The sequence below is a fragment of the Erpetoichthys calabaricus genome, chromosome 2 (assembly GCF_900747795.2).
Source record: "Erpetoichthys calabaricus chromosome 2, fErpCal1.3, whole genome shotgun sequence".
In the NCBI taxonomy this organism is placed as follows: Eukaryota; Metazoa; Chordata; class Cladistia; order Polypteriformes; family Polypteridae; genus Erpetoichthys; species Erpetoichthys calabaricus.
In genome coordinates this window covers 97985477-97999319 of record NC_041395.2, presented here as the reverse complement: position 1 = coordinate 97999319, position 13843 = coordinate 97985477, and the positions used below count along the sequence as shown (strand labels likewise).

Sequence of the window (13843 nt, the reverse complement as noted above, 5' to 3'; positions counted from 1 at the left end):
TACAGTCACTATGCCTTTTGCTGGTTGCATGATACACAAGTAATGTAATACTTTGTGTATTCATGGCCACCTATAAAATATGGCAACTTCTGACATCTTTGAATTTGATCCATTTGTTTTTGTTACTCTATCTGACACACCTTAGTGTTAAAGGAAACAAAGACTCTTCCAAGAAGACGTTAGCCTAAGATCTCTTACTAGTATTAGGCTTTTGACCATCATTATTTTGATTTTTTCACAGTTTTCTGACTCTTTTACCTGTTAGTGAACATGACTTTGTCTGTTCCTTCTGTCAGCATTGCATGGGTATAAAGGTCAGCGTCACATACTCAATTTAAAAACACTTTTTCTTTTTTTTTTTTTTTTTAAACTGAGGATTGCTGCTTATATTGAAGCTTGGGTAATACCTGTCTTGTCCATGTTTTCTTTTTTGTAAACTGCTACTTAAGGATTTGGGTGAATTGCTAAGTCAAACTCAAAAATCTTTTCAGCAAACAATTTACAGTATCAATAATCAGGTTTTATATCAACTTCAGGTGTTACGTAAAAGCTAATATTTTTAAAGAGTGCAAAATGATAAAAATTGTAATTTGAGATATTATCTATGCATTACTCATTGTAATTAATTGTGAGGTATTTCAACAATATTATCCCTTGAAGATGAATAAATTAAATTACTGTATATAGCTCTTAATTTTAAAATACAAATATATCACTCTACTTATTAAGACATTTAATTTTACTATGGTAATTACGAAAACTATAGAAGCTATAATATGAAAATTATAAATGATAATACACAATTTGTGTGATTGAAATACATTCTAATTTTCAGTAATTTATTTATCAACTAGTGAATTGAGCAGTGTCACTTGCAAATTCTCATTCGTCTATGAATAATTACTATTTAAAATCAGGTATTTTATTAAACCTAGCATCAAGTCTTTTCATTTATCTATAAACCTTTATATATAATTCACTAAGCCGCCGACAAGTAGACACCCATGGAAAGCACGCAAGACAGCCACGCCCACCAACTCTAAGACCATTGGATACGACAACAATTCGCAGAGCCACGCCCACCAACTCGGACGCGACGCCTCGGAAAACACACCGTCATTTCTGTTCGTCTGTGCTACAGTCCACATGCACCTCTGAGCCAAGTTGACTTTTCGGTTACGACGCGCAACCGCGTGCACCATCGCAAACTGTTTTACACCCTACATGCAGCAATTCGCATCCGCGACAAATATGCATCTTCTTAGATGGTCCTGCAGGAACACGGAAAACGTTTCCCCGCCCACCAACACTCCTTATTCCCCGGCCCACGTCCACCCTCACTCTCTAGGCATTCACACTGCCTGCTCATTTGCCCAGAAACAACAACTCACCGACCACCCCGTAAGTCGCTTTCGTCTGTGCTCGTCCACATGCACCGCTGAGCCACGTTGACTTTTCATTATTCTTTTCGGTTACGACACCCGACCGTGTCCACCATCGAAAACCATGGGAAAGGAACAACAAAGCCCCACCCAGAAACTCTACCCCTCCTCCCACGTGATAGGGAACGCACCTCAGAGCACTGTCTGCCAACTCGAACAGCTCATCAAACACATACTCACTCGCTTTGGTCTGTGCTGCGGTCCAAATCCAGCTGTGAGCCACGTTGACTGTTCATTTGCCCTCCATGGCTACCGCTTCAAATGTATTTCATGGAAACAACACTTCTTTCAATGTTATAGAAATTCCTGCATCAGGTAACTGTTTGTTTCTATCAGTCGGGGTTTTCTGGAAAAATGTCATTGACAAAACTGTTGCTCTCAAACTTCGCAACATGGCTGTTGGCTTTGTTTGCCAACATTGGGATAACTTCAGTGACGTGGTGTCCATCGTTGTTAGTCACAGAGGCATTGTTATACAGTCTGCTCAACAATACGCTGACTACATGAATACGTCCGGAGTCTATGGTGGCAAGGCAGAAATTGTGGCAATGTCCCAAATCCTTCCAGCTACTATCACCATTTACCTCCAAGAACGTCCTCATGCCTCTCCTCGAGTTTACAATCCGGCCCAACGTCTCTCCATATCCCGGCTCTTTAGCGGTCCTTTGGATCATGGGCATTACGAGGTTCTCATGCCTCTCAAATACACACGTGATAACCTTCTGGTGACATCTTTTGACGCTGTCGGTATGTGCACACAGGGTGCACACCCACGTGCTCGCCACACTAATGTGACGTCACCTGCCCACTCTCCTCTTCCTGAAAAACATTTAAAGACACACTCCCCCGAACACACGCATTCCACACAGGACTTTCAATGCACCTTTTGTTCCAAAAGCTTCCGAGTGCAGAGATATCTGAACGCACATTTAAAAAAACACAACACTAACCGAATGATGCAATGTGAACATTGCCAGCAATGCTTCAAAACAACTCGCACTCTCAAGAAACACTTACAAACTCATTCCACTCTCACCTTCAATTGCACATTTTGTAACGAGGACTTCACAGGTGAGATGGATCTCCACAACCATATGCAGATCCATTCAACACAAACATTTGTATGCAAACTTTGCGACAAACACTTTCACATACGCAGATACCCAACTAACCATCTCAAACCACATTCCTTGATGAATTCTTTTCAGTGTCAACACTGCTCCAAAACCTTCACGCTCCAGAAATCTCTCAAAGCACACTCCACTGAAGAAACGCATTCCAAACAGATCTTTCAATGCACGATTTGTTCAAAAATGTTCCGAGTGCAGAGATATCTTAACATGCATTTAAAAACACACTCCACTGAACGAATTATGCAATGTGAACATTGCCAGCAATGCTTCGAAACAACTCATTCCAATTCCCTTCAGTGTCAACACAGCACTAAATCGTTCATGCATAAAACTGGCATTCAGTTTTCTGCAGCTTTTCAAGAAGATACCGCCATTCACGCCCAAGATCATAACATTGGCCTACTTACCGCACTATGTGCTTCTTGCAATGCTCTTCATTGGCCAGCAGAGGTCAACAAATCCGGACATTACACTAAGTGTTGTCATGCCGGCAATGTGTCTTTGCCACCGCTATCCAAACCCCCTCTTTTTTAGAAGACCTCTTGACTGGCAAGAAGCCGCTGTCCCGAAATTACTGTGATCATATCAGGGAATACAACTCTGCTTTAGCTTTCGCGTCAATGGGCGCACACATCGCTCAACCATCTGGACAAGGACCGTATGCTTTCAGAATCCACGGTCAAATTTATCACCAGGTCTCTCCTTTATATACCGATCCTGACACGTCACCACAATACGGTCAGCTATATATCTTCGATTCTGCTGAGGCTACCAGTCAACGTTTGCAAAAGGAATGTAATAGCACTTGCAGTGACATTTTGTTGCTTCAACTAGACAACATGATACGACAGGTTAATCCCTTCGCAAAGTCTTACATGCAAATGCATGACATTATCACTCACGGTAACCCTGTTACTGCTGTACGAATGGTGTTCATGGAAAATCCAAGTCTGGTTATGAGAAGGTATAACGCCTCGTCCTGTCAAACTGATGTTGCTGCTATCTTTGTAAGTAAAGATGGGGAACCTCCTGCACAACGCGACATTTGCATATATCCAAGGGGAGATGCTTGCAAGCGTATCTCTGTTCTCAATATGAACTGTGACCCCATGGTTTATCCACTGCTATTCCCTTATGGAGATCCAGGCTGGCACATACAATTGACCCATGTTGAGGAACAGCGAACCGCGAAAAGAACGCAAGTCACACAGCTCCAATTTTATGCTTTCAGGCTTGCCATGAGATCTTCTTTTACTGCACGCGCGCTACACTGAATGGATCAACGTGTGTCTACCCGGCGCAAAGTGGCGTGGGTAAGCCATTGAACCCCATTCGTGCTGGAAACCGGGGCTTGCAATTGTTCCCCACGAACGAGGAATTCCCAGTAAGTGCGGGTCATACGCTCGCACTGATTACATCCCTGCCCTTTGTACACACTCACCCCCCCCACCCTCGCTACTACCATGGTCGGGTGACTTGGTGGATTATATATAGAAAAGCAGCCAGAACCGCAAAGAACAATGAAAGGTCTACGTGATTTACAGGTGCATGTGGACTGTGCAAAGACGAAAACGACTCAGGTGACGAGTTGGGGGTGGGCACATGAGCAGGCAGTGCATACTGAACGAGAAATCAGCAGACTAGTATGACGGAGGGGGCAGAATAGGCGTCCTTCCCCTCTCCTCCCATTCCACCCTCCGTGCCCGAGCACAGTCCACCCCCATCCCTCGCTCTGGGAAGAGAAGGCGCAACAGCGGTCCTCCAGTTTTCAGTCACGGACAATTGTATGTTGGTTCGTACCGTGCATTGTTACAATGTTACTTTTCTTGGTGGTTTATTAAATTACAGATTTTTCAAATGTTAATTTTTTCCCTGTGCTTAAAAATCATTAAAAAAGCGGCCTGATTATGCGGCGTATGGTACGCCGCGGGTTGGCTAGTACTACATATTTGACAATCCAATGCAAGTTGGAAAAATCTAATGACTTTACAAAAATTGTATATTGAGATAATTCTTAGGGTAACATCATTTTCAAATCCACTTAATTTAAAGAATGCCATGCATAATTATTACTTATCCAATCAGACTATTTGCTGTAATAGCTGTGAAAGATGGGTCAATGGTGGGAGTCCATGAAAATAAAATAACTACAAACCACTGAGCAGATATCTGCCAGACTAAAGACAAAACCTCAAAGCAACAGTTTTACATTGACAGGCTAAAAGTGCATCTTCCAACACCAACACTGAAAGCTCTTTCAAAAGGGCAGCTTTCACTTAAAATTTTTGTATCATACTCAGTCTAATGAGTTTCAAAGGAATTGCTGTGCCAAGTCAAGCAAAATGACACCTTTTATTGGCTAACTAAAAAGATTACAATATACAAGCTTTAGAGGCAACTCGGGCCCATTCTTCAGGCAAGATGTAATTACTCTGATATAAAACAAAAATCTACCTGATTATTTTCACATCAGTTAGACCCAAACCACAACTTAGTTAGTCATGCTTTGAAGAAGAGATGGAATTTTAGATGGGGTTTATCTCAAGAACAGAATTGGTTGATATGTAGGCTTACATAAGGTGTTCTGCCTTAAACCATACACCCTTACAAGTAAATGGTGAGAAAAGCATTTTTCTGTAAACATATTTAAACAAACAAATTCACATTACCTGTTCTGGCAACCATGTGTGTCCACCCACTGCACACTAAAGTTACTTTCTCTCCTTCAAAATGGTGAGGTTGTATAAAAAAGGGTAAGGGAAGGAAATCATCTGAGCTTGGCAACTGTCCATATTTGTTACTGCCCCAGACAAATAGACAACCCTCATCTGTTAAGAAAAAAGGAAAAGAAAACACCTAAATATTAAATTCAACAATGGAAAGGTTTGAATTCCAGAGTGATTCTTCTGGCAAAAGATAACATACCACTCTTTTCAATTGCTCCAGAGTAAAAGAATCAAGCTAATATCCTTGCACATCAGCAGATGGCAGTGTTATATGCATAAAATAAGCTACCTGTTTTTAGCAAGCTTGAACATTTCCCTATCTCAATGTTTATTGAATCTCATCTTAGAAATGGTAAAATTATGAGATACTGGAAATAACTTTTTTCTGTATTTACAAAGGTGTCTATGGCATTAAAACAGCAAGCTGGTCAGAACATACATCATGTGATAAGGATACTTCTGTTTTTTTAGTGATCTTATTTTATTTTATTTTTTTTTGTCTTTTAACAACACCTGTCAACATTTAACCAATTGTTATTCTTAGTCTAAAAATTTCTTTACACAAGTTTCCTTATCGCAGCTTGTTTGCTTTTAAGATGGGACTTGCTATTGTATTCTTCTGAAAACAATTAGTGAAGATACAAAGAATAATCTGGCAAAGCAACTAATCCCTAAGTAACTAATATACATAACAAAATGTTATTTTCAGTTAATTCAAAGCTGAAGAAAATCTAGAAAACAGAGAGTGTCTAAATTAGGCTGAGGAAGCTGGGTGCATTTTCAAAGGAATGTAAAAAGTCACAAAATGATGAGGCCAGCCAATTACATGGAAACCTTCAATAACTACTGGGTTGAATTCTTATACATATATATACATACATATATTAGTGCTGGGTAGCAATTAAAAATTTTACTCGCGATTTATTGCATGATTGGTCTGCGATTAATCATGATTAATCGTAGACAATCACAACAATCACATTGTTATGTGCAAAATTCAATAATGAACTCAAGAGTAGTGTATTGTATTTGGTTTTCAAACACTTTAAACAAATAAGGTGCTTTTTAACAGCAGTATTCCCTTTACATAGTAGCAATTAAAATATTTCTTGTAAATCTCAACTTAAACATTAACGAAATCAAATATAAAAGCAAAGCTATTTGCCACTGCCAGGGCATTAATGTTTTATCTAGCTTGTTATAGAAAAACAAGTTACCCTCAGAGTCCAGAGCCACGATCACAACATTATAACAGGTACCTTCCAAGCAACAACAAGTTAACATTTCTAAATCTGTTTTCTTTTTTATCTGATACCAGCAGGAACATTTTCTTTTATCTGGGAGCTGCATAAACAGTCTATGTTCAGTAGCAACTCTTTGAGAGCTAATATTTTTTCCAAAATATTCAGTTTTCTGAAAAGCGCACAAAGCAATGGATGGTTTCACACATAAATCAACACAAAAGGCCTGTTGCTGCCTGTTGTGCCTGCTGTTGGCGCCTGTTTGTAGTTTGCGGCAGCAGCGGCTGCGCAGGGGGTGGCTCAACGGCCAACTGGAATGCACCTCTGGTCATCATAAATGTCTGTCCTCCCAGGTGAACGTTGCCATAGGTGCATCAGCTAGACGAATGAGTAAGATTCAAGAGAGGTAGATAGAAGGTTGTTGTTTTTTCTGTATACTTTTAATTTAGTATATTATCCCCTCATATAGTTAGATAGTGCTAAGTTGTAGGGCTTTTACAGTATGAAATGTGATTTTATTGATTTCCAATTTACGAAAAAAAAGGTTGATGATAAAGCAGTATAACTGCTAGCATGGAAGATCTGCATGGTCAGGTGTTGCATATGATTAGGTCTGCTTGCCTACAATGCTCATGACCAACACTAGATTTCCAATGCAACTGGACAAGGCCAAATGATGACAGTTCAACATTTGTACAGCATCAAGTACAAAGAACTGTAGAAAAGGCGCTATACAGGCGCCCGACCCGGCACAGAAGGAAACAGAGGCACGTAATAAACCAGGGACTTTTATTTCCTTCTTCACCTGTGGGCGCACATCTTCCCCATGACCCACAGGCAATACACAGTCCCACAAACACTCTTCTCCACACACCAACAATTCTTTCTCTTCTCCCACCATTCCTCCACAAGCGTAGTCCTCCTTATCCCAACCCTGCCTTCCTGAGTGGTGGTGGCTGGCCCTTTCTATAACCCACCCGGAAGCAATCCAGGTGCTTGACCTCCTGGTTCCAATTGCACTTCCAGGTGGGGCTGAAGATTTGACCAGCCGGGCTGCAGACTCCATGCAGCTCCCCCTAGCGGCCATCCGAGCCCCCAACCAGTCTGTGGAGGACTCCATCTCCCATGGAGCCATGCGCTAGGCTGGGGGATCACTGTCCGCCAGGAAGACTGCCACCAAGCGTCCCGGGGGAGGTATTGAGCTGCCCATGGTGGATCCCCCGGAAGAGATGCAGCAGGGACGTCCCTGCCAGGCATGGGACCCGGCTGTCCTTCACAGAACGCAGTAAATTTACATAGGTCCAAAATATCTGTTCATAGGTGGTGAGTGTAATGCATTACCTGCCACACATCTTCACCCTGTCTGTGTGACTTTTGGATGAAGACTGATATAAAATCCAAAAGCTTTCTTTACAATTTCTTTGGCATTGCTGCTTTCAGGGAGGATACTAAAGGCAAAGAAATAAAATCAATGCAGGTCTGACAGACTGCTAAACACCCATTACAGATTCCATATTGAAGTTTTCTGCCATCTATAGAAATGCGGTGTTCTGTATTTGCGCTATGTGGTAGTTCAGACCTTCACCTGGCGATTCTGAGAAGGTGTACTTTATCCATGATATTTATTACTAAGCCTGTTATTGACTGCTCATCACTGCCAACCATTTCCAAAGTGGTGTCACACTTGAGAAGTTCAGGGTGCTATCAGGTCAGTTTCAGAAATATATATTACCTTTACCCTGCAAACACTAATAACCACTAGATGACTTGCACATACAGACAACTTAAACAGTGATGCAATCTGAGCAACATTCATCAAATTCCCACTCTGTGAATGTCATGTGTTGTAATGAGGCATAATTGGCTATAGTTGTTGACTCTGATCTACAACAGGCAACGGAAGGATATGAGTAGGAGATCCTGTTATCTACTATATGACCTCTCATGACTGGAAATGTCTAATGCCATTTTCCCAATGGTGTTCTCTCAGGGATGCCTTTGTCATTTCAACAACATTTTCTGACCAGCGTACAGAACCTCCCACTTCTTTTTCCCATACAGCATAAATAAGAAATTCTAACACCTGCATAACCCAATGCCATATTGCGTACATGAGAAAGGTGCTATATAAATAAAATGTATTATTATTATTAAAACCAATAAAAGGTTTTTAACCCAGTACTAAAGTGTGTGCACATGGCCCCATTCTGAACCAATATGTAATATCTTTACTCTGGATTTTGAATTATTTCTTACTCATGTCATCTATTTTGTATAATAATGTTCAACTCACTAAGATCTGAATTTCCAACACAGAGGATAACCTCATTATGAAAGCAAAATCCATTTCTACACAATTACTAAAAAGTAGATATAGCATTATATTATCCAAAAAAATTAATCACTGCATTATTTAAGGCCAGCAAAGCCAACCACATAAAGCATGAGACAAGCAATATGCATCTGTTATTAAAAGTTCCTTAGCAATCTAGACATTGCTTATTTCCACAACAGACTGACTGTGACACATAGAAGCTCAGAGTAACACCAATACTTGCAGCAGCTTTTTTAATGAAACAGCCACAGTAGATTTTCTAAACATCAGATAATGAGACATGATGAGCTATTAAGCTATGCAATAGTACACCCAACGGGTCTTTAGAATCAGTGGGTCTCAGTGGGTTCGTAAATTACCGAACACATTTGCACTTAAAAGGTGATTTTACTAAAATCTTACACCACATTCACAAACCATAAGTAAAACCTCATTTTTTTTCTTGATGCACTGCATAGGTAAATAAATACATGTCTTCAATGGGTAACCCCTGCCCCCTATGAATATAAACAATCGGCCTATTTATACCTCTCAAATAAATACATTTAATCTATATGAAAAATTGTTACTCTTACTGAGAAGCCAGCCATCTTGCACAGTTTCTTGTTCTAGATGCAGCAGGGAGCTGTGCTGCAGAATGAAAGTGTCGTGCACGCTGTCGGGCCATTGGGCACAGATGTTAAGCAGCACATACTTTGCATCACATATAAGTTGCACATTCATATAATGGAAGTGTTTTCTATTCATATATGCAAACGCACCATTGGATGAAGCATACATGCGTGCAGTCTACCGCACCAATGACCCTGGGTAGGTTGGTCAGCTTGTAAAACCCTCAACTAACTTCCACTTGCCTTTCCCCATCATATGAGAACTGGATATAATTCCACATTAGTGTTAATATGCCATTAAGTACTCCAGGGAGCACGGGGATCAGAGATGGCTGAGAAATCCCAGACCTGTCTACAATCACTTCCTGTTGTTGATCTTTTCATAATATTGCATAAATACACCAGAATGGGTCTGGGTAGTCTAAAAGAACTATTCAGCTATTCATCACTCTCTGCAAACATCTCAGTGCGATCCCAGAATTTGTGTTCTCTCGTCAGTGTGCCCTGGGCCAAATCATTCATTAGTGCGAGATCATTGTTACGTTCAATCAAATCAGGTTCAAACTGATGTGCTCTATAGGAAAATAGACTCAATTAGGTACACACCTGTGTGATGTGTTTAATGAGAAACAAAATTAGACACTTGTGTTGTTGAATAATCATCAAACAAGCAGCTAATTTTACAGAGATTCTGTTGAAGGATGAGATATCTTGTAATTTATAATTTGCATTTTTATACAGTATTATATTGCATTCATTTAAAATTTCTTTTGTGCAAATGGCATTCATTTATCATGCTTTTTATTATTTACACACGAACTACACTTGGTACTGAGTATGCGTAGGATCTGCTTGTTGTTACGAACAATCAGTCCTTACTAAAACATTGATAAATATCAGATTTCCCTTCTACGAATGCTTTATAAACAAATTTGTTCTGCTCATGTTTCACGAATGAGATCCAGTGCCTTTAGATTTGGCAGAAGACATCACAACAATGTTAAATGAAGTCACTTGGCTGTCATAGGACAAATTTGTATATTTTTTCTTTATGCACTTTGTTGGTATAAAGTGAAATATTCAAAATATTATTAATGCTTGCACTAACAATTGTCCCTGCAGGAATAAATATGTTTGGGATCATTTTAATATTAATTCACTGCTTATTAGGAGCTTGCAAGTATTTTGTTCACTGTGTAAACAAAACACTCTTCCAATACATTTTGAATTGCACAGCTCCAAATTCACCAAAATGAACATTTGTATGATAGCAACAAATTACAAAGTCTGTGTTTGCGGTATCAGTTTCTAGAAGTTAAAAAACGTCTTTCATAACACTGATTTTCATGAATGTCTGCATCAAAGGTTTGAGCAATACATAAATTTCATAATAGGCCACAGATTCTCTGCACCAAAGCCAACTAAAGCTTTTCCAAAAAATAATAATGTACTAACTACAACCTCCAATACGGATCAAATACCACCACCCAATCTTTAGAGATCTCCTGTTAAGACTTAGTAAAATGCCAATCAATATTATGCCCATCAATTTAAACATGTAAAGACCAAAAAAGTTCAAGTCCAAAAAACTCTGACCCAAAATGTTTTATGTGTACTTTCCCATGTTTGACATAGATACCAATTTGTTTTAATTGCAATCTGAGTATTAAACCTTTGGTATGTAATAGGTGAAATGCATAAGGATTTTAAAGCTATTCTAACAATATAAATCTAAAGTAAGATGCTGAGGAATATAAACAGTGCCCAATTGCGACTCTGGAAGATCTTAAAGGTGATCTGGCAGAAAAGAAAGGTTGTAGCTCAATGGTGGTATAATGAAGGGTGCCTAGATACAGATAGAAGAGAATTCTAGCAACTTCAAGCTGCTTTGTACCATTTCGCTACTCAGGATCAAAGGGAAGATTTTCTTCAAGATTGTGGCACAACATATAAATAAGCTCCTCTTAAAGAATGCATATATTGACAACTCAGTATAGAACGGGGAAATCTCAGGAGCACCTTGATGCCTAGAACACCAGAGTAGTGACCCAGCTGATCTGGGAGGCAAGGGAAAACAGAGGACACCCTCTGGCTAGATCTAACCAGTGCCTATGGATTCATCCCACACAAGCTTGTTGAAACAACACTGACATGACAACATTCTCCAGAGATGACACAAAATCTCACTCTTGACTATTATAGCATATTCTGTTTAATGGTCTGCACATGGTCACTAACATTTCCCTGGCATGAGCTGAAGAAAGTCTTAATTACTGGCAGCATAATCTTGGCATCACTGTTTTCACTGGCCATGAAAATTGTCAAGTCAACAGATATGGAACGCAGAAGCCCCATGTCTAGAACTGGTACTCAGCAGAACATTCGTGGGATGATCTAACAGTGACAGCATTATCTACTTTATATTTGCGTGCAGATGACTCCTGAAACAGCTTGAACAACCCATGTCATTGACAAGAATGAGATTTAAACCAGGTTCTGATAAAAGGGAAGAGTGGACAACCAGTTCCACTTTACCTTGGGAGGGAACCAGATTCAAATAGTGACAGAAAAATGGTCAAAAGCCTAGGTAGACTGTTCCCTGAAGGACTCAGATACAATGCAATAAACCAAGTGCAAACTGACAACCTGGCTGACTGCGATTGACTAACTGGGACTTCCAGGAAAATTCTGGATTGGTCTGGATGTACCAACATGGAGTCTTACCCCTCTGGCCCCTTCTTGTCTACAAAGTGCCAATAACAACAATGGAGGCAGTTGAGAAGGCCATCGATCAGTTCCTCTGGAGGTTACAATGTACCATGAAACCTCTGACATTATTTTAGCAGGAGTCTTTGTAAAGACTGGACTGTCGACAGAACAGAGACACAGCTGCGGCAGTTGAGAAGTATCAACTGGTTTAGGATGTGAGCAGAGGTAGAGAAAGAACGCTGTAGCAAGATGGCCGGTATGTATAAACAAAGTGAAAGGAAAAGATGGGAGCATGTGGAACTCCACCCACCTATTTGAAGTTGGGTGCCTGAGTTTTGTGGGCCAATCATTACACCAAACTCTCAAACTAACTGTAGTAAAAGGACTGCATTGCAGAACAGCCAACAAGAACACCCTGGAGCGTATGGAAACAACATTGTGGTGCCTGTGGATTTTGGGGGTGTGGGGGAATCTGTGGAATAGTGCACCACTTGGTCACAAATCTGGGTCTGATACCACACAGCTTAGTCACTGGGATAACTAATCATTAAAGATAATCAAAAAGACCCAAAATACCAAATGAGCTCAGGTTCATCAGTAAAGACATGTCAAAGTAGCACTAAAAGGTGTATTCTGGAACTATTCTGTAGTATAATTGATAAAACACATTTATTTTCACAGCATCATATCTGGCCATAATTGCAAATAATTTTATAATCGCCCCCATAGCTTACATTTAAGATCTAAATAATTTAAATTTTGAAAGAGTTTTAGTTTAAAAAAAAAAATCATGCCAGCTGATGAGGTTGGTTGTTACACTAATACTCACATGCAATGGAAAACCTAGTAACTGCCATTTTTTTCAAAACTGAGTTTTTTTTAGTTTTTGGAGTTACTAGGTCTTTTCTAATGTTATAAGATAGTGGTGATGCCCAAATTTGTCTTCATTCCGGTCACAGCACGATGGAATAAGCTAGAATCTACACAGTATTTTACACACTGCAGGACAAAAACCTAGCAACTCCACTGACCAAGAAGATGCAACATACTAGATATTTCCACAGTTGGTGAGAATAACACAAACTATAGTTTAAAAGAAGTGTTATTCCTAACCCCAATAATGCTCTTAATATTGCACTAGTGTGGTGCAGTCATACCTATGGCATATTTTATGTCTCCAGTGTGACTTCTTAGTGCCAGCTCTCACCATCTGCTCAAGTTTTTTTTTTTAAGCAACATTAGACCCTTTTTGTCTGTCTTATCTTCCTACATTTTATATTCCTTGCCTCTCTTTATTTATCCAGTTAACACAAAAATGACATTTCTGAGGTACTAAATAAATAAAATGAATATACAGCTTGCTGGCAAAAAGCATGGACACCTAACACTGGACAAAACAATTGCATGATGTTAAAATAATGTAGTTTTTGATGCATATTGATTTGTTATAAAAGTTTAATTTAGGTACTGTAATAGAGAAACATTTTATGGGTTGAAAGTAGACCAATAAGGGTTAGTTGCTTACCGGTAATGCAGGCAGAGTGGTAGGCACCAGCGGAGACATGCTTCACTTTCACATGCCCTAATCCTTTAAATAGAAATAAAAACAAAGCTGAATGATTTATGCATACAATTCCCAGATTCTC

The 13843-nt window shown here is 39.7% G+C and overlaps 1 protein-coding gene across 5 annotated transcripts in view; it reads right to left on the bottom strand.

Moving 5' to 3' along the window:
• sergef (secretion regulating guanine nucleotide exchange factor) overlaps window positions 1-13843 on the bottom strand; it is a 346334-nt gene that overhangs the window by 312644 nt on the left and 19847 nt on the right. For 4 of the 5 annotated variants that reach the window (XM_028794190.2, XM_051923203.1, XM_051923205.1 and 1 more), the window contains 2 exons: window positions 13723-13785; window positions 5245-5403 (listed from right to left, as the gene is read on the bottom strand). In XM_028794190.2, coding sequence (XP_028650023.1) covers window positions 5245-5403; window positions 13723-13785 — 222 coding nt within the window. The remainder of the gene's footprint in view (window positions 1-5244; window positions 5404-13722; window positions 13786-13843) is intronic. The other variant, XM_051923207.1, reaches the window with a different exon arrangement.